The sequence below is a fragment of the Channa argus genome, chromosome 21 (genome assembly GCF_033026475.1).
Source record: "Channa argus isolate prfri chromosome 21, Channa argus male v1.0, whole genome shotgun sequence".
Taxonomy (NCBI): domain Eukaryota; kingdom Metazoa; phylum Chordata; class Actinopteri; order Anabantiformes; family Channidae; genus Channa; species Channa argus.
Window position 1 is genome coordinate 10,760,126 of NC_090217.1, and position 26,288 is coordinate 10,786,413.

Here is a 26,288-nt window from a genome sequence, read left to right on the forward strand (position 1 = left end):
CTTCAAAGCATTAGGTCAAGAGAAGCCAAGTAGTTTTAGCTGCAGCAGAAGTAACAATGATAAGCTATTAATGTAAGTTAGATAAATAATTTATGTCATGTTTTTTTTTTAAACTGTAACTCAACCAATCAAAGAATCATACCATAAATTCTTCAACATTTTCATATTCTAATGTAATAACTTGATAGGTGGGGGAAACATTTCTAACCAAAGCTGGATAGCTAACGCTAATGCCACAAATATAAGCTAGCTAAGTTAGCATCAATATTTAAGCTGAGAGGGGGGCATTAACGTTTGGCTATTATTTAGTGATATATTACCAGATAACAGCAATATTCTTGAATAAGGTCTACAGAACCAGTGAACACGAAACCTAACTGGAAAAATGTATAACAGCTAACATTGGAAAACTTACATGCATATAGCTAATGCTATGCACAAATATAGCGCTAGCAAATTCATAGCGTTACCCTTTTTCCACACTGTTGAAAACAAAGCTCATTTCATTACTTTCTAGAAGCTGAATAACACAGACATTTAAAGTAAAGGGACACCCGTGACCACTTACCAGCCACACAGTCAACATTACTAACTAACGTGTCCACTGACTATGACTAAGGGAAAAGTATCAGGGTAGCTAAGCTAAGTAGCGCTATAATCTACTGTACGTGGAATTATGTAACTGTGCAGGTGTGCGGACACCGCAGAACGAATGCAGGTACGTAACTTAGGGCTGTTGATGGTGATCGGCAGAATGTAGACAGATCAAAAGCGTCTCTGATTTTGTTGTGAAGTAAATCGTAGTAATAGTAGGTATTTGCGCTGGTGTGGTACAAATGAGGCAGGCCAGAATGTGGAGCAAACTAAGATTTAAAAGGTTCTGGTCAAACCTTATTAGTGCAGTAGTGAATCATTTTAATAAGGAGCTGAATAAGGAACCATAATCTATAGCATGTGCATAACATGTGCACATATTTACACCTTATTTATTAATATAAACTCATTATTCCATTTAAATGTTGCAAAAAATTGATTACACCTTCTGTAAACAATCTTATTTCTAGCAACATCTTGAGCTATTCACATGCATAGTTCATTTCTCACCAGGCAGCATTTAGACACCATTTAATATCACATGTGTAAAAAAAAAAAATACAAATACATATTTTGAAAACATACAACAAAATCTTAAATCAGACAAAGGCAAACATTCAACTCATTAAATGCAACATATTAAGAAAGTTGGGTTGTTGGTGGGAATTTGAGAAGTTCTCTAAGAGTTATAATTCCTGCCAGCGCTTTCCTTTTAGGTTCATGAGAGCTCACAACAAAAGGTGCCCACCACTATCGCCTATACACAATTAACTAAAGCACCAGCATTATACCATTATCATAAGAATGCTGTTTGCAATGGGGGTGGGGTGGGGTTGGGGGGGGGGGGGGGGGGGGGGACTCCTCGGCATTCATGGATATGGCCATAAAGAGCAGAAAGCTTTTATCTTCTCAATTACATGCAGGCTGCATTTATCACAGCACCTAGTGACATGTTTGCACTCTTTTTGTGCTTGACAAATAAATAGTTTATGGTGGTAATTTAAATAGTCTGTTTTTAATTATAAGCACGGGTGGGGGGGGCTACAGGTAGGCCTTGGTTATAAGGACCATTGAAGAGGCTGGAGATTAGGGTACAACTTGATTCCAGTGGGATGCATGAACAGATCAGACTGGAAAAATCTTGTTTTTCCCTAATAAACTTTCCACTAAAGGCAAATATTCTGATTAAAGCACTTTTAAAGGTTATAAAAGCTCTAATCATTAAGTGTATAATGAATAAATAAAAGGAGGCTAAGAAATTTTGCCAATCAGCTTCTTTAAATGTGTGAATATATGACATCACTACAAGTCACATGGTAGCCTCTGTAATTAAAAATTCAAAGATAACCTGTGCAGTAATGGTTCATCCCACAAGGCGTACCTGAATAAATGAAATCAAAATAAGAGCAGCTCCCTACATTAAGGTTAACTTTGCTGTATATCCTCCTGAGTGCTTTTGATCTGATTTGTGGTTGATGATGAGATTTTTGGGTTGTGAGAGGCAACTGGCCACAAGGTGTCGATGTTTGAGGGGGATGTATTTCTCTGTCTGTCATTTCAGTCCATTAGATGTAAGAGCAACACAGGAAAGCAGCAGGGCAGAAAATGCCTGCTGGATGTCATGCTCAAATAAATTTAATTGGATGTAGTGATTTGTCTGGAGAGGAGTAATAGATGGCAGTCAAGCCATCTGTACATGTTACTACAGCCATTGCTTCGCTCTTGTTTAACACAATAAGTTTGTCAGAGCAGTTATAAAGACCAGTTTATCATGACTTAATCATAATTAGTTTCTTGCATTTTATGTATTCTTTTTTTACTTGAAGAGACTTGTTTACATGGAAAAGGACATGCCTTACAATGTCCTAGACCCTATTTTACAAGTATATATATGGTTAACCAATTTTTACACCTCACTTTATCCTACAAAATTGCTCGGCTTTATATATAGGATGCAATTATAATTAAATCTACTTAATTGTTGAAACCAACACAAACAGTCTGTATTAGGCTGAATCTCTCCTCTTCCTGAGAGAAAAATGATGTTTAGAAATGGGCTGTGCTTATGAGGCGAGATCATGGTGTTTTGTTTGGAACAGTGATCATGAAAAGTAATGCAGCAGCTTCTTTTCGTGGAAAAGACTCTCATGGCCTCAGAGCAATCTGTGGAGCTACGCATCTAGGCGCCTGCCGTGACCACGCAGTGTTGTGAGCTTTCTTTCATTTTCATGTGTAATTTAACTTTTCCACACCTCTCCCTGCCAACTGAGATTCCATTCCTTCCTGACCTTTGTCACAGATAAGAGAATAACCAAGATAAAGGCCCAATGAGTTTTGTTTTCTGAACTCCATTGAACTACCGGATGGACAATTCAGCACTTGCTGCTAGATCAATTAATTCCACTCAATTACTAGGTCCTGTAGACATTTTGAAATGTTTTAAAGGGAGTCCAGTCTTTGACTTACAAGATTAATTCATGAGAAATGAAAAATGGTCTAGCTCAACTGTGCACTCAAATGTGCAGAGATGTTTTGCTGTTACGGCTGCACATGGTCTAGTATGACCACTAGCAATACGGCTTCAAACTTTACATAGTGACAGTAAGTTTAAGGCACATGTAAATCTCTGAGCACCAAAGGTTACACATAAGTTACAAGGGTTACAGTAAAATGGAGTAATGTAGGAACAGTATTCACCCATGCTTTTATGAGATGTACATTTTTTTTAAAACTCACTCACTGCTCTCCAGGGCTCTACAGTCACATCTGACTCAGACCTTAGCACAAATTAGCTATTGTCTACAACGGTGACAAAGAGAACCCTGCAAGGTTAAAAGAGAAGACAGTTTTGTCATCACAGTCGGTGTAGCCCCCATCTAAAATTGCATGTCAGTAGAATACTCTTTTTATTAAACAGGGCAGACAGGAAAATGCTGTATCTAAAGCTCTATTAGCCTTGTAAATGTGTGTGAAATCAGTAAAATGGTCAAAAACAGGTTTTATTTAAGGTTCAGATTAAGATCAGCATGCTCATCTTGATGGTTTTGATGTAGAAATGAGGCAGCAAAGCTGTAGAAAAATGAACTGGATACCAAATTGGCTTCGGCTCAGTCTGTAAATAAAGATGAAAAGAAAGCTTAAGTTGCTCAAGTTTGGACAAGAGGGGTGCAGTTAAAATGGCCAAATGCCTTTTTTTATTCAAAAAGCTCAAAAAACTCCTTTCATAAAGCTTCACAGTTAAGAACAAGTAAATAAGCATATATAGTGAATGCTCAACCCTGTTCGAATCCCTGATTACTGCTCACAGTGTTCTTTCTAAGGCTGAATGGGAATTTTGCTGAGTGATGTACTGGAGCAGAGATGAAGTCTTAGTAGCTCGTTCTTTAGTGTAAAGAATAACATAAACAGCCATAACAGTGATATGACGAGAAAATGGCAGTTAAAGACACTACAGTGACACAAAAGTCTGACTTAATATTCAATGTGTGCAAATTCTGCCTAACTGGCACATCAGACGAATGTCATAAAAGAAAATCTGAACACATGGTCTGTAATTAAAGCAGCGAATTCCTAACTAAAGAGCTCCTTTTCCATGCTTAATGGTTGACAAAGGATTCGATAAGGAATTAGCTTTTCTCCTACAACAAGCATAAAGAGGGATTCCCCAAAGACCACTTGTTATGCTCTTAATTATGTGCTCCACAAAGATGTTTCTGGTTTCATTTGCCTGCCAACATACGTGAGTTGCCTGCAAGGTTGGAGTATTAAGTGAACCAGTAAGTTGTTTTATCAGCCTTCAGAGGTGAACTTCTTTCAAAGTTCAAGAGTGCCATTTACTGTTCATTGAGTAGAATCTGGTTGGATTATAATTTAAATAAATGATGTACACTGTATGTGTTGCACAAGACAATCTGATGTTGAGCAGTAAAAAAAATGAATGTTGGAAGGTTTAAGTTAGTTTCAAAGTTACAAATATTTCTTCATCAGAGATTATTGAAATTCATCAAACTTCTGCACCAATGTAACGTTTATTATTTTAGGTTAGTTTGAGGTTTAATGTTAAGTTTGAATTCTCTTTGAAGCAGTTTTAATGTTAGGGGATGCAAAATTACCCCTACCCCTTATATAATACTAATGCACTTTCAGCTAATGCAGTTTTCATCATCAGCTTTCATCATCACAAGTAACAAAAATGTACAAAGCGTGTATAAAAAAAAATTATAGTAAAATAATAAAATTGGCATTGGTGTAAAAGTTTGCATTGTCCCTTGATAAATTAATTAAAAATGTACTTGATTCCTGATGAAGGAACATTTGTATAAGCTGCATTTGCATTAAATGTTATGTTCATATTTTTTTTTTTTCATTTCTGTCAACTGTATGGCAGTGAGGACCTTTCATAAAATATGAATACACTGGTGGCATTGGGAGGAAAACTAAAGTCAGTAAGAGCAATCTTCTTCATCCAATATTTGTTGAGATATGTGATTGTGAACATCACCTCCACTACAATCATATTAAAAATCATAAAAACAAAAACCAGCAAAATTATCACGTCACAACTATTCTTAGAATTTGTAATGGGAGCCGACGGGGCTCAGCACAGTTTAGAGTTTTCAATATTGACAAAAATAGTGACAAAAAGTTTTAAAAATATATACATTGAAGTTTCCTTGTCAGAACACTGCGACAGCGCACCACAAAAACATCATGTCAGACACAGAAGATTAGCTGCTCAGATGCGACACATTCAACAGACAGCTGCGATAATGACTTGTAAAATATACAAAACATTTACCATCAGAAGGACTTCTAATTTAAAAGCTGCATATCTGATTTACAAATAACACAACATCCACTTTCAATCATTTAATAAAAGCTTGGATATAAGACCAGTTTTTTTTTTTTTACAACATTAAACTGTTTTGATGGGAAATCCATTTTCTGATCCAACTGCAGTGAAACTGAAGAAACCCCAAACTTTTAAAAGGCATTTTTCAGACATTCAACATTCACCACAGTTTGGATCGGATACAACAAATTTAAAACAATATGCTGGTTTACGGGCCAACTTGCCAACAATATACTCTTCATCTTCTTTGACCGAAGTTGCCAAAATCACTATTACAAATATATAGATATAAATTTTTCAAATATCAAATATTTATATAAATAGAAGTTAATTAAAGATTTGGGCATTATGAGAAAGTGCAAAAATGGAAGAGGGTGAGTTTAAAAAACAAACAAACAAAAAAAAACCTGTTATCTCCAATATACAGCAAAGACAACGTACAATTGCTCTGAAATTAACATCCAGGAGCTCTGTCTCAATTTTAGCTGCAACAAACTGTAACAACCTATTTCTATTACTATAAACAGTAGGTCTAGGTGGCATTTCCCAAAAAAACATCTGAGCGCAAAGATTGCCAATTCTTCTGTAGACAAATGTGGTAGGATAGTGAGCCAGAAGTTCAAACTTTCCACCCAAACTCTAATTTTTAGCTGGTAAACCAATAATAACCATCTATATACTAGTGTGTCTGTTGGTCTTTTATAGTAGATTTGTTGTCCTTAACATGTTTAAGCACGGCAGGTGGCAAGAGGCTGCTAAAGAGAGAAGATTGTGAAAATAAGTATGTGTTAACTGTAGGCATGTTGACTGTACACTTTGAGTATCCAGATAAACCTTGCGTATCTACAGTAAAATAAACAACACCAAGCCGGCATCGCTAAACTGATCTAAGAGCTGTTAAGACAATCTTCTCACACATTGATGAATAAAGTGTCATCAAGGGAAGCACTTTGAGTACTTGGAAAAGCATAACACAAATACAACTGAATATGTACAATTCATTCATTGTTAGTGCTTAGATGCTTTTGAGACAAGAACAAAAAAACAAAAAAACAAATGAGTACTAGAAGCTATTTCCACTGAAGCAGTTGTACCAGGTGGGGGCATCACTCACTGCTTCAGGCTGTCATCAAGCAAATCAAAATGCTTTCAGTTACTTCAGCTTTATCAGCAACACCAGATGAATAGCGCTTTTCAGACATTTAGTAAGGATTTTCCATGTTTTCTGACATATTATTGTATTCACATTGATCTCACAAAACAGTTGTGTTACTTTTCGATCAGCTCTTTGTTTGTTTTACTGATGCCATACAGTGTGTATGCATATCGTACATGTTAAGCCACATAAAAAGGCTGATGGGAATGACTATGCCTTACTTTCAGCATAGCGAACTACTGAGCCGCTAAGGAAGAAATGGTACCTGCTGGAGATGTAAGTGAAAGCATTTTGACCTGGGACTGACTAACACCAACAACCAAGCACAATCACATTTAGACTGGACCGATTGGTCTTGGAAGATATATATATATATTAAAAATATATTTGTTTACAATGGAAGTAGTATGAAAAAAAGGGTGGAACCACAGGTGAACAGGAATGCGGGGACCTTTATCTGAAAATACTAACTGGGGCCTGGTTTCTCAAAACCACATTTTCTTAGTTTGTGTTCGATACACAATGTACAACGGTGGCACCTTGTTATAATAATGTGTGAAATACTGGTTTTGAAACAAGATATTTTTGGTCCATTAGGACCACACATTAGTCTTTATTTTTCCCCTAACTGGCTGTATCCTGATCAACACATGGGGATCAGGCCCAGATCTCCTGCCTGGAGGAGGATCTGCATCCTCCTTGTGTCTAATTGGAACAACAAACCACACTGTCACCACAAGTTGTGAAGTGAGCCATTTGATCTGTGACAATTCTGACTCCCATCATGCTCAGTAAGTGGTACAAAGACTTTAAAATATAACGCAACTGAATATCGCGAATATTGATTCTTTGCCTTAGAAATAAAATCGACCCAATGCACATTACCACGACCATTGTGAGGTCACTGCTGTGTGTTTGTTAGGTCATGTAATCTCACCTGGGCAATCTCCATTGTAACTGTGTAAGCTCCATCTACTGCTGAAGTCTACATTACAAGCAGGCATCTTATTTAAGGGCATTATTGTGCTAAAATATTTGCCACAAAGCAGCCCAAAAAAATTAGAAAAATAGTGGTAAAAAAGTCTCAGAAACATTTTGGGATTAAAAAAAAAAAAAGCAGCATTAAATGTTTAAAAAACATTTATTTATCATCTCTGTGACAAAATTACCTGGCTGTGGCTTTGAAAAGAAGTAGATTGATTAATTGATTTACCAGTGTGCATGTTATAACATTTCCTGTTCATATAGAAAAGTTAAATAAAAATTAAATAGAAGATTTATTGGCTACTAACTGTATAGACAGCATATCATAATGTGCTTATGTATGCAATTAGTGTGGGGTATAAAGCTGGAAGATGATGCACTCGATGTGGTTGAAAGCTCCAGATATGTCGACTTTCTTTGTGTGATTATACAAACTTAAGTTGACATGCAAATAAACAGTCTTGAAGGTTTGAGAAACCAGGCCAATTTCATCAATATTATTAAACACAGACCAAGGTATGAGGGCAGAAATACTGCCTCATTTAGCTCATCTTTAGTAAAAGGGGATAATTGTTAATAAATACAAAAATAACAGATATGTACACATTTTTAACAATATGAAAGGTCATAATACTTTCAACATTTCTTCAAAATGCCATAGAAACAATTTTTGCTCAAAATCTCTTTTGTAGCACAAACCTCAATAGTAATTTAGAAAACATCATTTAAGAATGATAAATTATTGTACCAAATAAACAAACAAACAAACAAACAAAAACTATTTCCAACACCATGGTATTAATTCCTTTTTTGGATGCAAGTCCTGGCACAGGAGTTTGTCTTTCTTGCAACAATTGAACCAGAACAAAGAGAAAACAACACAACCTTGAAATAAAACTGAATGTCTTCCTACATTGAAATTACAATGCATTGTTGCAATGTCCTTGGTAACACAGAAATAGTTTTCTTCTTTTGTGTGATCAGGTCCTTGTGTGGCACTGCTGGAGACTGCTCTGGAGTCAGCGAAGAAAGGGGGAGGCGAGGGCAGTTAAGTGCACTTCGAACAGGCAAGGATGGAGGGATAGGGAGATAGGGTGAGAAAGAAAAAAGAGAAACAAAGTTGTATGACACAGAGAAAGAAAGAAACGCGAGGCCAAATGAAAAGAAAACGCAGGAAAAAACTTAAAACTGCTAAAATCAGAAAGACAAGAAAAAGGCGGGGGGGGGAAGTGGAGGGGGGGGGCTGTTAAGGTGGCATAGCTGATGTCTGAATCCTACAGTAGTCGTGTCAGTAGGTCCTTCAACCATCTCCTAAAATCAACCACAGACCTCTTTCCTTGTCTGCTGACCGAACATAGAAACCAGGACAATGGTCTGAACCAACGAATGAGCTCTGTTTGCCTCCTCAGAAACTGTACAGTGGTGGCATTATTGATCATACCTTAAAAACTCTGCATGGCTAATTCCCTTTTCAGAAGATACGGTTTTGGATTTCACTGTCTTGTTCTGAAAAGACCATGACCACAGTGATGCACGGCAGCTTTTCGTCAAAACGGTCCATAATTAGGGGGGTGAAGAGAGGAAGTAACTGCCACAACCCAAATGTGGGCAAAGACTCCAGAGCTCTGATGTCACAGCTAGTGAAATGAACAGTCATTGAGTAGACAGGAGTGACATCACAGAGATGACGCTGTCTGACTGGTGCTGTCAGTGAAATAGTGGTGAACTCAGGTCACAAATGACGGTGGCCTGCACAGCTGCCCAACATTTTGTCCACGAAACAGGTCAGTGATGCAACTTGGCCTGCAGAGAGGAGGACAGGGGTGTATTAAAAGTCTGTCTTTTACTATCTCTACAGAAATGTGTAATAGCTTTACAAAAGATAAATAGGTAATTGGATATTTGATTGACAGCTTACTGCTCTATACCTGTGTGATATCAATATATCTTGCAGTAGGGGCACTTATTCTTGTGCAAATATATATTAAAATAATATATTTTTTTTTATTTGAACAAATGGTTAGAAATGATAAATGTACTAACAGGACCATGCGTTGTACTCTAGCACATGGACATCATAAAATGAACTCTTCCTGACCTGCTCCTACCAAACAATGTCATGCTTACAGTTTTTACACCTTATATTAATGTTAGCATGCCAATATTTGTGAATGGCATTAAACACAAACTATAGCTGAGCTGATATCATTAGCCTGGCCTATTAATCTAAGTATGAATAGTAATGAATAGTTTAAAATATTGACATAATTGATGGTGCTATCAAAAGACTCAGTATCACCAAAGTCAGTAGGATGCATCCTATGAGGACCGTGAATGCCTAAACCAAATTTTACAACAACAGATTTAAATCTGTCCACTACAATTTAATCTAAGCCAAAATGATGGACCACAGACATGCACCTTCACAAAGCCACCCTGCTAGCATGTCTACATATGCACGCTCTCTGTTTCACCAATTCATAGTCCTTTACTCTTAAGAACAACTGAATGTACTTGCATGAATGGTCCTTCTATGAATTACTGTTAAAACAAAAAACAAAAAAAGAAACAAAAAAACCCACAACCTTTTCAAAAGCTTTCAAAGACATCTCATGGTCTTTTCTTATCTGATGGTTTGCTCAGTAATCACTACTGGAAGCTGTGTCTCTGTTATAGGACCAACTGTTATCACATTGGCAAAGCTCCATAACTGAACTAAACTCCATGATGACCGAGTAAACTCTATTTAATGATGAACATCAGACATGGTTAAAAGCTCAGAGAAAAGCTGTTGGCTTTGCTGTTGATCAGAGATCAAAAGCTTCCAAATAATGGCTCTCAAGGTGATGCACATATAGAGACTCTCAGACCAAAGTTCAGGTTGGTTTGGTCAAATGACAATTGATAACATCTACAGATGTACACAGAATTGTTGGTATCCTTCCACAAAAAAAGGAAGTAACCCACAGCTGTATTTACCCTAATATCTAGAAACTGGCAAAAGTAAAAGAAACATTTAAGAAATTAAAGAAATAAAATGTATTAAATAAAATACAACAAATCACAATTGCACAGACAGATTTGTTAGAAAACATCCAAACCATGCTAATGGACCAGAGAAAGCACCTGAGGGTTGTTTAACCAGAACAGAAAGAAAATTATAGATAAGCATGTCCAAAGTAAAGATTTTAAGACTGCATCAAAGGATTTTGATGCCCCTATGACTACAGCTCCAAATATTGTAAGCAAGGTTTAAGTCACATGGGATAGTGGCCAAAACATTAGATTAAGGGGGCAGTTATTTTTTTCCAGGCCATTTTTGTCACTTTTGTCGGTTTCATGTTATTTCAGAGACAATGAAAGGATACCACCAATTTCATCAATGTCTGTAACTATACTCAGACGTATTTCTAGTAGAGATAATAAAAAGACTGTATATACAACATACTTGTTTTGGAGAATCAGGCCCCAGTATTCCCCCGCTTTCGCTCCCTTTACCAAAGAGGCTCTCCAATCCGCTTGGTCTGCTGAGCTTACTGGCCTTCCCTCTGTAGGAGCTGGGGCTTCTCCTTTTTCTCCCCTCTGCTCCTCCCCCATAAGCCAAAGGGCCAGAGGGGGGAGCTAAGAGTTGATGGGGGGCAGAGGCTGGCTCCCTGTTGGGTGAGTAGGGTACATTGGTGGTGCCAGTATCGCGACTTGAAAGGAACAGAAAAGAGAAAAGCTCCCATTAATAATAAAGTAAAATCCACTTGATCCTTTATTGTACAGCAGGATCCATTTTGCCAAGTGTAAAATCATCACAATAGGTTTACAGTGCTCTCCACAACCCTTGCACTGTTCTCTATTTACACATTGTTGTATTTTTTTTTATGAACCAGCTTCTTATGAGTTTCTCTTGATACAGTAAATTTAATAAGAATTTAAATTTAGTAAACAACGTTGAAAACATGAATCCGTTGTGTTTATATACAGGGACCTGTCATGTTGTTCTTCAGTATCACCTGAAGAATAAGAACTTTAGAGAAAACTTTCACAGGATTTTTAACAGTAACAAAACAAAAGGAAATCTATCATTCAATCTTGCGTACAAATTTCAAATAGAGTTTTGAAAAATATTCAAGCTCTAAGGCTAATTAATTTTCTACTATTGTCTAAATTTTACACAGCCTGCAACCGACCTGTTCTGTGAGTTGTGGCTTTGAGACACTTCAGATCTAGACAGCCAGTCATCTGCACTCTGCCAAAGCGCACTTCCCCCACGACCAAGTCCCTTTTTCTTGGCTGGGGAGGCAGCTGCGCCCCCTGAACCTTGTACTGTTGGATGATGGCTGCTGCCATTCCTCTTGTGAGTATCCACAGTTGGAAACAACAAAGAAGAGGATGATGAAGAGAGGGAGGAGGAAGAGTAGGAAGAGTTTTTCCTCTTCTTGGGTCCCACTAGCGAGTCCTGAATGTCTTTGGATGGCTGGCTGGCTTTATGCGTGCTGTTACGGGCTTTACTCTGTGCAGAAAGGGCGGTGAGGGGCTGTGGAGCTTCTCGGATACTGAACACCCTAACTGTGGACGCAGACTGAGGGAAGGTGGCAGTGTAGGAGTGGGAGTTGGAGGGAGACGAAAGGAGAGGAGAAGTGACAGAGGTGGGAGACGGAGTCTGTTGGGACATGGCGGGGGAAGTACCAGAGGAGGAGAGGGAGAGGAAGCTCTCAGCAGCCAGAGGCACTTTCCTGGAACATAGGAAAGATGTTTTGATAAGAACCAAACCAATAAATCTGTTTCACTGCCAGTATAGATTCCAGGTATTAAACCTGAACTGCCAATCAATGCAACGTCATTTACTGAACTATGGTTTTCTGTGTTTACATAAATAGGGAAAGCATGACTTTAACCAATTCTACATCTTTAACCTATGAGCTGATTTTGCTTTCCCTGTGATTTATTTAGTATAATAAAAACACTTATTGTCCCTACATGCTTTTCTCTGTCTTTCACGTATATTTGTTGAACCTTAAATGAACTGGGTTTTTGTTTGATTACACAGGACATTAAAAACTATTTTTAACCTATCCACTAGATTCTTCTTATCTCATAAAAAAGGTCAGCACATTTTTCATAGTGAAAGTGAACCTCATGCTAAAACCCACCTGTTTGAATTAGAGGTGCTAAGGTCCAAACACAGAGCTTAATATACCGTAGCCACAAAATCAAAATTGAAAAATAATCTATTCTATTCAAAACAATCTCACAGAATGTAGAATTACGCATACTCACCTCCACATCTGGGCATTTAGGTGTTTCTCCACCATGGTCTGGAGCACCAGCCTCATCCTGTCCCATCGCCTGTCGAACACGTAGTGGCCCCGCCCCATAAGCCTGCTGCCAAATATGCAAAGCTAGAGGGACAAAGAGGGGGTAGGGGATAGGTAAATGATGAGAAAAACAGATAAGATAGAGTGGTACAAGAGGGAAAATGATGTGAGAGAGGGGGAGGAAGTAATAGGTGGGCAGAGACAGAACATGTGGAGTAAAGTGGCATCAAATGACAGAAATAGAGACAGATGGAAAAGATAAAAAGAGGAAAGACGAAGATGAAAAATGTTCTAATTAAACACAAACACATATGAAAGATTATCTACTACAAGTAATGCTAAAATGTTTATTATCTAAAAGAAAAAAACGAGTTGGGTGATAATACCAAACCAATGACTATATACATTTTTATATTGTCACTGAATCAGTGAAATCACTGATCATAAGTATATTGTACAATTTAATGGAGTTATGTAACCTTCATGTCCTCACTGACGAAAACACATTTCTACTATCATCTGTAATGTACAAATATATTTGAATTTGTTTTAATAAATAGTCATTCAGATAGGAATAGTTTTATATTTTGGAAAAATACACGATACTGCACTGATTGTCTGAAAACCTCTCTGTAAATTTCAGAACCTGCACCAAATCCCCCATTAAACCACAAACGTTTGTTTTGAAACTATGGGTAAAAGATGTACAGTGTTCAGTAGGAGATTTTGTCCCGGAAGTTAAAGCTTGGAAGCAGAAAACATGGACAAGCATTAGGATTTAGGAAACTTTAACATGGGCCAAATAAGGTTCACTGAGTCAGAGCAACGCCATAACTGTGGCTCTCATGGGAAGTTTTTAGTCTGCAGTGGTCAGGACCTACCAAAAGTGGTCCAAGGAAGGAAAACTGGTGAACTTGCAACTTGGTCAGGGCTCACTGACGCAAATTTGGAGCGAAGGCGAAGTTAAATAGATTAACAGGTATATACTGGTTCTGATAAAACAGTTTTCAGAACACACAGTGCATTGTAGTTTGTTGTGCATGTGCTACATAGTCCCACACCATAGTTCCCATGCTGACCCATGTCTACAGCATAAGCCACCTACAAAATGGCATGTGAGGATCAGAACTGGAACATGGCTAAGTAAACTGAAACTGAAGAATTAGACCTGGTTTGATGATTCCTGTTTTAACATGTAAGCACTTGTTCACTGTCCATCTGGGGCAGTAACAAGACCAGGATGCACCATGGGAGTCAGATCCATGAAGGCCCCATCTCTCAACTTAGAGTGGTAAAAGAATCTGCTGCTGCTGTCTTGCTGTCAAGTACCAGAAAATACCTTCTAAGGACTTGTGGGTTCAATTCTCCAAAGAGGTGTTTTGGTGGCAAAACCAGACCTACTCAATGGTCACCTCTATTTTGTTTATAATTTTACAGTGAAAACACTGGGTGGGAGTTCCAGCTGAAGCTGAACACAGACTAAAATAATCTAAAAGCAGACAGTGTGGTCTAAAGGTAAACAACAGCTAAAAGCTGTGTGAATCAGTTTTTAATGCCCTGAGGTTATGGATTATTAAAAAATGTCTGTTACGGCTGTGTTAGTATTATTTACCCCTAAAGGCTGTGGGTGGTGATTAGAGTAATAAAAGGCAGATCTGTCAGTGTCCTCTGGAGTCTCTGCATCTCCCTCATCACTAGAAAACTGACCGACGTCTCCCACTGCTGTCAGCCAGCTATGAGGAGAGGACTCTAGGTTTGGAGCCGTGGCAGGAACTGGTGCTGTGGGTAGAGGACTGGAGGTGGAGCTGGTGGAACTGCCTGGAACCCTGGAGTGGATATTTTAGAAACATAGAAGGGTGTATAAAATATAGGGACATGTGTGGAAGGGGCCAAGAAGTGAAATTAAACAATACAGAAAGAGGTAAGAAAAGAAAGGAGTGGAGGGGCAGATCGAAATATAGAGTCATATGATGAAGTCGAGAAAGAGAGGGGAAGTAGGGAGATGAGGATAAGTGAGTGAGAAGTGAGAAAGATTGAGGGGAAGAGAAGAGAGCAGAAGAAAGAATGAAAGAAATCAAAAATATGACAGTAAAAACAAAAGCTCATGTCATATCTTCCCTTGTGCTGTAATAAAAGTCATTTTAGCTTGCTGCAGTGACAAAATCCCAAATTACATCCTTTTTCAAACACAGGGTCATCATATAAACAGTAAGAGGAAATGAGCCTCTCATAACACTTTCACAAGGCCAGACAGGATCTGGACATCATTTTAGTAATAGTTCTTTAATATCTCACTGGTGTTTACAGCATCCCCTGGTGGAAAAAACATTAACAGACAAGCATCTGTCTGAGTGCTCTACAGTTAAACTGCAGTCATGTGAACACACACTAAAACACATACTTAGGTGGAAGTACAATAAAATTTAAAAGAAAAAAGTTAATTGAAAGTCACCCATTATTAAAATAATAAATTAAAAGTCTAAATGATTTAGCAAAATGTTGACAAACATACAAAGAAATGTGCATTAAGAAAAGACTTCTGTTCAAAAAGTGTAATAAGAATTAAAAAAAAAAACAACAAAACATACAAAATTAGTTAAAAAGTATGTAATATGCAAATATTTGTAATCATCATTATTATTATTTGTAGTAGTAGTGGTAGTAGTTGTAGTAGGTTTAAATATGAGCAAATATATAACACTTTATAACATGGTTTAACATTTCTCTCTTAAAATAATTACAAAATGTAAACAAAACATGCAGATATTAGACTGCTTTTTCTTTCTGTACATTATTTTAAGATGGTCACACAACTGCATAATTTGGTGTCAAAATATTCAGATAAACTAAAATTGATGTAGTTTTAATAATAGATTAAAATTTTTATATCTGAAAATGACAACTTTAATTTAAATGAATTTGTAAATATTGAACACATTTCTGAAATTGTGAAACTAAAAAAAAGGCATATAATACCAGAAGGTTCAAACTGCATCACTTAAAGTGGACTACTAAAATTTGCTAAAGAAGGGAATTCATACCTAAAAATTCAGATGGATGGTTTTCAAAGTAAAATTATCAGTTAGTTAATTAATTGTTAATTAATAATTTTCTTACGGCCTTAATTTGCTTTCATATAAACATGCGTAGTTATTGTGTGTGTTGCTTCTATCCTACCTGGGTATGTGTGCATTTGCCAGCCGTAGCTTCAGCGTTGACACAGGTCGTCCATTTGGGCAGTGAGGTTTGCTGGGACACTCTTGTGACTGAATACTCTGGCTGCACCCTTCCTTCCCTCCCTGTGCTCCATCCCTGTCTTTCTCCTTCTCCCTTGCTCCCTCCTTCTCTTTGGCTCGCCCTTTGTGTTCGGCTAGGAGGATGTCGAAATGTTTCCTCCGGCCAGGAACAGCTCGCCGGTGGGTTAAGGAGTGAGTCTGTAATGAAAAACAGCAGAAAAAAGGATCATTTCAATTTCACAAATCTCCTTCTGTGGGCTAATAAGTGTTAAGAGGTTATTTCCAGAGAGAGTTTCTTAATGAAAATATTGATCTGTGCAGAATCCAGCTCAAACATACTTCAACAGAGGTGATGGCTACACTTACAGGGGTTTGACTCATGGGTCTCTGGTTTCAGGACAATTTCCATCATCACTGCACCATGCTTTTGCTCATGACACACCACACTAGCATGGGTAAATAATGCCTTCTGCATAGTAAGCTTGTCTACCCTTCCAACTACTCTGGAAGGTAACCAGCCATTAAACATTTGGTTTTCGAATGGTTTTTCACAAATTGTGTGTCTAAGGCTGCTGAATTAAGCAGGATATGGCTTGTGGAAACATAATTGATTCTAGTATTTATTCAAAGGTCATAATGAGGATCCAATGGGCTAATGCATGAAAATTAAGGGCACTATATATAATGTGTGTACCATGTGACACTGAATAAAAATCAAACATCAAGGCATACAAGGCAGTACTTTGCCTTCATCTTGATAGGAAATATCTACATATGCCTTTAGCAAAAATAACTAGTCCTGTCAGAGATTGATTATGGTAAAGCAGTGATTTTATAGAGCTGCAAAGAACTTATTGAACTTTACACACAGTTGCACTTAATAGTCAAGTTAAAAATAAAGCAACATTACTATGTGTATGTTAAGCATATTAGCAACAAAGTTTTGTATTTATTAACAAGGGTGTATTTGCTAAAATGAAAGGCTTGGGCTAATAAATAGCCTAATCTCAAAACTATGCAACAATACAGCATTTAAATTGTGAATGTCATTTGAACACTGGAAAATTTTAGGCTGCACTTACTAGAAAACCCTCAGTCATACACAAAGTCTGCTTTATTACTGCTGAAGCAGTCAACCCAGTTTCTGCAAATACAGTTTTTGACACTTTCGTCAACCAGCTAAGAGCACTTATCCTAGAAAAAGTTGCTTAACCTCTTACAGTAGGGACCAGACCGAAAGTGTCAGTTTCTGGACAGGCAGGACTGATTTTCTACTTTGAAGTGTGTGATAAACACAGCCCCTGATATGACTTGAGAGCAAATACAAGCAGGTGCCAGTTAGAGCCACCTCCATCTCCAAATGACAAATTATGCTTTGTTTGAAATGATTACTCAAGTAATTTGTCATTTTCCCAGTGTGGCCAGCACATTGTCAAGACACAACACCACCAGCTCCCTACCTTCAAATCATAGCACTATAAATTAAATTTAAATAATGATAGTTATTAAAAGTCTTGAGAGACGGTATAGATATGATTAGCCTCACTCTAATGAGTCAAAAAATAAAAAACATCAGTGTCCTAGCCTGAACATCTTTAATTAGTTAATAATCAGCTTGAAGTGATTAGTAAAGCTTGCTGGAGGTAATTAAAGGGCAGTAAAATAGAGTATTACTGCTGAAAGATGTTGTTTGTGGTCCTATCCAACATCTATAATTACTTCATCAAGGGAACTGTAGTCCTAAAATGCCTCAGCACTGCTACCCGAGCATGAGCTGAGAAATGTGTGTAAAGAGCAGGCGTATCACAGAGACAGACGGGGTCATAGACGTGGGTTGGAGTCCTTCAGTAGTGATGCAAGTGTGCCCTTCAATATTATTACTCTCATAAACAAATAAAGCCGCTATCCTGGTCAGACAACATTAGACAAGAAGCAGGAAATTGGCCAGAAACTACACAGAGCTGAAGTGTTTATGTGACTGTATTTGTGTTACCTTGCAGGTTAGAGATCGTGTGCATGGTTGTTTAGTCTCGGGATCCTGGACTCCACAGTGTTTGTTAGGATCAAACACTCTCCCTGTAAAACACACAAACACACACACATGCATTAGGCCTAAAGACCGTAATTGGGTAATTTCTTTCTTCCTTTCTTCAAGAATCAGATCACATTTGATGCGAGCGGGAGCGTTACAATAGCATGAGTGCATTAGTCCGTCTTTTTTGAGACAGCAGTTCTTTCAATGATATTTGTCTACACACATATTGCTTTGTTCACTCAATCCTTTAGAAGTGGTGCAAGGCCACCGTTGTCTAATAGTACTAATCTGTGTGACATTATAACCAATGCTTCCAGTATCAAACACCAAATTGTCACGCTGTGACAAATTATTCTTGACAGGACATTCTGGCAGTATGACAAGAGTCACCAGCAACTGACAGCGCAGGGTCTCTTGTCTGCTTTCATGAATAGAATGTGGATGGGAAAATGCACTTGATGATGAAATGTAACCATTAACTTCTAAGACCACGTCTGTTTGCAGCTCAAGTCTCTCCGATCACCCTTGTTCAAGCAGTTGTGGCCACAATTCCTATGATGTATGGTCACCTTTTCCTCGACAAGACAATCAGACACAACACAAGCAGACACAATGACAACACAAATCTTTAAATATTATAATCTTTATAATTTATTATATATAAAGCGCACAAAACGCGGCATTAGCTGTCACACAAACTGAATTAAAGTTTATTTTTTTAAAACATAAAAATTAATTATTTCAGTTTCACACTTTCACTAATTCACCTATTCTGGGCAAAATGGTAAATGTCAACTAAAACTTTCAGTTAAAGTCTACAAACTGAACTCTCATCAACATTTTCTAAGCTGTTACCAATGGCAGTACTGCTCTATACAAACTCGCTGGCCAACAACAACGTTCAGTCAGCATGTTATCTTAAACACCGTTACTGTCATAGGGCTGTAATCTTGCGCTGGCCTTTGCTATAATCCCTGTAATCTTTCTGTGTTTGCAGCATCGGAGGACAGCCCCATTGGAAACGGGTGGACAGACAAACACACGACATGTACAACGGCCACAAACACACACTTAGATATAAACAAACATTTGTGCTCATACAGTAACTTAAAAAGGAAGCTGAAAAAAGGGAAGGAACACAGACTGAAGGCTAAGAAAGGAGAAACTAAAGATGAGTGAGAAACAGTGTGATGAGAAATAGAGAGGAGGAGTGTGAGAAAGAAAAAATTAGGACAAAGTATATGTGTGTGAGAGAGGGACGAGTAGGTTGAGGCAGGAGGTGGAGAGTGAGAGGATCAAAAAAAATAGAGAGACACAGGAGGTGGGGAAAATCTCTCAAGAAGACAAGCAGCTTTTTGGCAGTGGGAGCTTGTGAATTAGAGGGTGTAAATCAGAGGCTCGGAGCACAGCAAGGCACAGCACAAACGAAGAGGAAGAAGGGAGAAATGAGGAGAGAAAGAAGAAAAAAAGCTGGAGAGAGAGAGACATGACAACCAAAAACTGGATCCAGAAGCATCTATCATAAATCTATTTAACAAATGTTCACCTCCTAGTTAAGAGAGGACCACCGGGTTAATAGTAATAGTACCCCACCTCTGTAGCCAAACCTTAAGACTAAAAGTTCCCTAAAGGATACGGCCATAAAAAAGTTGAAGTGCTTGAGCTGAATGCATACATGCATTAAGGCAAGAATTCTTATATAGGTCTTAGGACATTAATTTAAACAGCAAGAGCAGAAAGGTTCTTTCAGCACAGTAGGCTCAAAGTTACTGCTTTTTGTTTAAAAAAGCAGGATGAGTGTTAATAATAATAATAATAATAATAATAATAATAATAATAATAATAATAATATGCTGCAACCACACTTTTTCCAGACAAAAAAAATGAGAAAATTCATAATGCTTTGCAAACCATATCTACACATTCATTGTTTTTGCATAACAGCACCAAACAAACCTTGTAATTTATGTGCAATTCACTGCAAAACTCAGTTCACCCTTTGTAATTTAATTAAAAAGGAACCTCGTGGAGTTTTAAACAACCTAGTTTTACAATATGACACAGTGCGTCTCCTTTGGTTTAACGTTTAATGGGTTTTATTATTATTGTGTTGAATGTACACATAGGTAATATTTTTGGTCATTTGTTGACATATTTCTACACTTTCTCAAACAAAAATAAAATGTGTGCGTCACACCCACACACACGTATTTATTCCCCTGGACTCATACCAACATGACCGTAAATTCTTAGAACTAACCTGAGAGTCTTTTGTATGATCTGGAGGAAGTCTTAGTTCCATTTTGGTGCTTCTTTTCCAATGGTGATGATGACAGTAATGATGGCAGTGTGCCAGGTCGGTGAGAAGGCGAAGGTGATGGTGAGGGTTTCCTGTCCAGCGGGGAGGGCGAAGGGGTTGACGGAGGCCGTCTGTCCAGTGGAGAGCGTGCCGGACTGGGCCTCCTGTCCAGAGAGGAGGGAGGCGTGGCGGAATGCGGCGTGGATGGCCCGCTGACACCGCAACCATTCATTAGCTTTTCACAGGAGCGCTGGTAAGATGGAGGAGTGAGAGAAGGTGATTTGAGGGAGGAAGGGGAGGAGGACGAAGAGGTGAGGCGCACGTGTGATGCTGAGTCAGCTCGGCTGAGGCAGGGCATCTTTTCCAGGCTCACAACTGGAAGCGATACACTGGGGGGACAAAAACAGTAAAAAATGTAGGTTTAAATACATGTTTTGGGAGCTGAGTGTTTTGGGGAGGTGTTAAGTAAAAAAAAGATTTCCCACCACGTCTTGTTCCGTGCTCCCTTTGGAGGATAAACAGCAAGTGGTGCCTTGCTGAAGCGGGAGTGAGGGTAATCTTTCGGGACCCTGAAGGCCAGCGTGTCCCCAGGACTGGGAGCCACAGCAGTGGCCACTGCAGGTGCTTTGGGCTTCATGGGTATCAGGGGATTCCTGGAGGGGACAGGGGAGCCATGGCGCTTCTCTGAAACAGGCCAAAATAGAAGGAGAAAGATTTTATGTGTAAGGTGACATTAGGTGCACAACTCAAAACAAGCTACTATAAAAATCACGCATTATTTTTTGTATGTGGCTAATTTTCTGGATCTAATTTGTGCCAACTTAGCACTGCAGTCTAAAATAGTGTTTAGTGTAGCATTTAAACCAACTTTTTCTTTTTTTACCCTGGTTAGGTGCCAGATGGCCATATTGTGACACAGCAGAAGGCAAATCTGTGCAATTATTTTTTTCAAAAAAGAATTTGGTATTTACAAATCAATTAAGTGTACTTGTGCACTTAATTAAAAATCTCTAATTAGCAACTTCCTTGACAACTTCTGAAGTGTCCGTGTGTGATAAACTCTACCAATCTGTTACTATGTGAAGTTCAAACAAAAACCAAAAGTTATAAATACTTTTTAACCCAGATCTTATCAAAATAGTGAAGTAATGCTGATATGCAGAAGGACACATAAATGGGAAAGCTGTAAATGACAAGGTTGTGGGGAGAAAAGAGGAGAGGAGAGGTGCAGCTCCCACTTACGGTTTTTGCTATGCATGTCTGGGAGCAGGTTGGGGAGGGAATGGGGGTTGTGGCCCAGGACTGTCTGTTTCTCACTGTCTGTCTCACAGGGAAACTACACCCCAGCTACCTGAAGGGAAACAGAGGGTTGAACATGTCAAACACTGAGAAATGAAGTGGGGAAAATGTACATATGTAAAAGACTATTTTGGACTTCTATTAATAGAAATGAACTGTAACATCTTATTATTTTCCCGATTTCAAATGAAAAATATGGCTCTTAATCTCATCTGTATTTAACCCATTCCTTTCAGAGGTGAATAACTAATAGCATAATTAACATCTGCACATTTTAGCAACTTGTAGCTGACAGATAAAGAACTGTTAATTCTTGGAAGAGCTGGTTGTTGTGGTTAGCTGAATTTCCTGTCCGCTCATAAAAATCAAACCTACAACTCCAGAGAGTGATGAAATACCTTTAAGAGAGCAGCTAAGTAACAATTTATTAAGTTCTAATTATACTTCCATAGCACTGTATATTTTTACAACTGTTTTAAATGTTTTATTACATAGTTATATTTTAGCATGTACATGTGTGCTCAATTAGCCACCACAACAAAACAAAACTATGCTGGTACATAAGTGCAAAAACCTTCTGTGCAAACAAACTCTTCTACAGAAACAGCACAAAAACTACTTATGAACAGTACATGAACTATAAATAGCAAATGTACAAATCAAGTGTCCACGAATACAATTCCTTGGGGCCTGGATTGACAAGAGAATGTGATATGTGTAAGCAAAGTCCAAGTTAAAACCACATACAAAAATACATCTAGACGTGTTGTTGTTAATGCAAACTTTTCAGAATTCTCCAAACTTTTTCAGTAATGTGGTTTGTAGTTATCATGCTTTGATGTTATTAAGCAGTATTAGGGATTGTATGTCTGACAAAACGCTGAAAAACCTATAAACAAATATAGTAGCAGCAACATGCTGCCATACATGGGCTGAGCACAGAATAATCGTACCCGTTTGTTTGCCCTAACTGCACATGAAAGTGGGCTGCAGGTGACTGAGGGGGTGTGTGTGCAAAGTCTGAGGTGTCTGATGTGTTTTGAAGAACTTAACCATTTTTGAGTATAACGGGTGTGTGTGGGCATAGTACTAGGTAATAAACTAATGCATTGCAAGTGAGTGAGTGAGTGTGTGTGTGTGTGTGTGTGTGTGTGTGTGTGTGTGTGTGTGTGTGTGTGTGTGTGTGTGTGTGTGTGTGTGTGTGTGTGTGTGTGTGTGTGTGTGTGTGTGTGTGTGTGTGTGTGTGTGTGTGTGTGTGTGTGTGTGTGTGCGCGTTTGTGTGCAGCAGGTGTGTAAATAGGACAGTGGAAGCAAAGAACCAGGGAGGCAGCTGTATTCAGAGTAACAGGATCAAAGTCCAGAGCCACCTTTGCAGGTATCCAGCTACAAACATCACACACACTTAACTAATCTGCATAGATCAGTGGAGCTGTACTGTAGAAATTAACTTAGTGTGTAAAGCTTTAATGTGTGTGAAACAGGATTTTTTTTCAGTTATTTTTCAGGGAACATTTTTCCAGGTAGGAATAAGGTAAATAATAAAACTAACGAAATATGGTATCAGATGTGCCCTTGTGGTTACTTGGCCAAGCTGAGTACAGCTCTGACTTTGTGGGTCCAACTCAACCTTCTGTTCATTTTTTATTTAATACAAGAGCTTAAATTCTTTGAGATTGGCTTTACTGTACATTGCAACATTAAAATAAAAACAGTTTAAGGAAAATCTTATTTAAGCATAATAAGGGAATACAATTTGCACTGGGGGAGGCAGTGGCTCAGTTGGTAGAGCAGCTGTCTACCACCCTTAGGGTCAGATTTTGCGTCAGGAAGGGCATCCGGCGTAAAAACTCTGCCCAATCAACATGCTTACAAATGATCCACTGTGGAGTCCCGGAACTCACAGGATAAACCGAAAGGACAAACAAACAAACAAATAAATGAAAGAAATAAAAAAATGGATACAATTTGCGGTATTGAAGTAAATATACACGGTTATTTTATAACGGTGACAGGGTTAACATGTAGTGTATCTGTATGTGCAGTTAAGCAGTTTACAACAACACAACAATCATCCACGTGAGTAAGGAGCCAGCTGGGAGATAATTGTACTGATTTACAATACATGGACAAATGCCCAGGAAAGGTCACTAAGCCACTTGACCACAAGGGCACCCTCACTACTACATTCTCCTGCCTGCCTGTCGTTATGGCAATGCTCAGAATCAAGCTGGCTGCTGATTGGCCACCAACTGCTGTGGGTGGAGCTGAAGCAGGATGAAGAAGCAGAGGCTGTCAGAGCTCAGCTGGGTTTGTTTACAATGAGAGAAAAGCATGGTAAAGAGGAAGAGAGAGAAACTGATATGGGAAAATAAGGCAGCTGGCTAGAAATTGTGTTCGAAAAAGTAATGAACACTAAATAGGAATATTTTTGAAAGATCTGTTCATAACATACTATTTAACATTTGCTTTAAGTTAGGTCATGCTCCCAATTAGCATACATTTTGCAGTAAACCAACAGCCTCACAAATATTTTTGCAATTGTAAAGTGTAAAATTACAGTTAGAACTGTAATTAACAAGTAAACAAGCTACAGGAAGGTACATTGTAATGTAATGTTCTAGGGCAAAGATTTATTTCTTTTCCTTTTTTACTTGACATTATCTTATTTGTTTTTCCAGATAAAAATTTGAACGACATTTATTTGAACATTTTATTATTATGTTTCCAAATATACCACAGTCATAAGAAATATGCAATTAAAAACAGTGTTAACTCACTATAAACTACATGCTACATGCAGTTATGCTGCATCTACCACTAGTAATCACAGTTGTGGGTTGTCATAGTAACACAACACAGCTTTTTTCAGGTAAACAGCACTAAGCAATAGTTACTGTCAGAACAGGCGATAGAAAGATTTGTCGCTGTGAATAGAGCTCAGAGACATAGTGATACTCAATGTCTCAGCCCTTACCACTCTCTAAGATGATTAAACATGTGCTGAATTTAAAACAAACTGGAAGCACAGACACCTGCCACAAAGAAAATCACTATGAGGCTTTGCAGACACTATGATATGTACTGAGAATCATAAAGAAAGAAATGAATAAATGGTAGAAGCATCAAACAGAGCTGAGAACTTTCACGCATATGGAAGTGTAGTTTGGACATTCTGTATCAAAAAGCACTGTTACCATTGTGAACATCATTATTTTATGCTCTATGTATGGAATGCGAGTCATTGTGAAAAATTCCAATTATCTGTTCTGTTAGCAAGCTAGTTTAACTAATACGTGCACCCACATCTTCCTCTGCACATACAGCATGTTAAATGTCATGTGCTGAGCAGTGCGTCTTCTTTTGGTCCTGTGAGGAGGTAAAAACAACTTTCATGCCTTGCACTTTGCTTTTCTGATCACCATAAACTCTTAAGAAAGAGCATCTCTGATGTATGATAGCAACTAGCATTTTAACTGGCCTGAGCTTCAGCTAATGGTTCACACACAACCAAGCCGCAATAACAACACAATAATAACACAACAACAGTGGAAGGAGCAAATCTACCAGTAAAGGAAACTAAGTACAGCTTTTGTGGTTAAGGGCAAAACTTAATAAGAACAGCCAAACATCTTGTGAAAATGAACTACTATACCACAACCCAGGCACACACTTTTACATCAACAACAAAGCCAGACACAGAAAGTTGTGTCCAAATATTTGTTAATTCAGTAGTAAAATGAAACCGAAAGAAAATACTGGAAAAAATTGTTTTCCAACATGGCTCATCGCTACAAAGAAAAGTTGCATGGCGAGTAGAGTGAGATACAGACACTCCCACCAACAGAACAACAACATAACCCCTTTATCAAGTACTCCAGTTTTCTCAAATCACTCAGCAGGCTACCAGCAGGGGAGAGGCCAGGAGACACACACTGAAAAAGACTGGAAGTCAGAAATGAAATGAAAATAGGTTTCTTTTAAAAAAGAGGGGAAATCACACATCCTGAATCCTGAAAATGTCTCCATGGCATCCTGGTCTGCTGTAATAAACTAAAAGCATGGTGCTAACACTGCCAGCATGAGGGATTTACTCCATATGCCAGTGGGGACATTTACACTAAGAACATACAGCACATGCTTTCCTTACTCTAAGAACATTGAAACCTATTAAATGCAGCAAGTCTTTGGTTTATAAAAAACAGTACATCTTAACCCTTTTAAACAGAATATTTGTCATATCTTAAGCATTTCTAAATTCTTTTTTAGCTTAAAGTTATGACCATCGCTTCCCACAAACCAAAGCTGGGCAGCAAACTAGGCGTGTATAACTCTAGGAACCACTGACCCCTAAGGCATCCAACCCCTTCCTCATCTGTGTATGTGTGTGTACATGCATTTCTGTATATGTAAATGCCCCAGTGCTGAGTTGTTGCACAGGTCAAGCATGAAAGCAGATCCCATGATGGATTCGTTCACAATTACAAATACAAGGACAAGGCAATGAATAAAGTTCCTATTCAGGGTCAC

At 38.2% G+C, this 26,288-nt stretch overlaps 1 protein-coding gene across 3 annotated transcripts in view; it reads right to left on the minus strand.

Annotated features, from left to right (window-relative positions):
* Positions 1-3,955: 3,955 nt before the first annotated feature.
* Positions 3,956-26,288, minus strand: part of atxn7l1 (ataxin 7-like 1) — a 30,034-nt gene continuing 7,701 nt past the window's right edge. For 2 of the 3 annotated variants that reach the window (XM_067490884.1, XM_067490883.1), the window contains exons 2-11: positions 21,705-21,813; positions 20,948-21,146; positions 20,424-20,851; positions 18,122-18,204; positions 16,070-16,326; positions 14,505-14,718; positions 12,855-12,976; positions 11,765-12,310; positions 11,035-11,281; positions 3,956-9,389 (exon numbers count right to left, since the gene is read on the minus strand). In XM_067490884.1, the coding sequence (XP_067346985.1) occupies positions 9,372-9,389; positions 11,035-11,281; positions 11,765-12,310; positions 12,855-12,976; positions 14,505-14,718; positions 16,070-16,326; positions 18,122-18,204; positions 20,424-20,851; positions 20,948-21,146; positions 21,705-21,720 (2,130 nt within the window). In that variant the 5' untranslated portion in view covers positions 21,721-21,813 and the 3' untranslated portion in view covers positions 3,956-9,371. The remainder of the gene's footprint in view (positions 9,390-11,034; positions 11,282-11,764; positions 12,311-12,854; positions 12,977-14,504; positions 14,719-16,069; positions 16,327-18,121; positions 18,205-20,423; positions 20,852-20,947; positions 21,147-21,704; positions 21,814-26,288) is intronic. The other variant, XM_067490885.1, reaches the window with a different exon arrangement.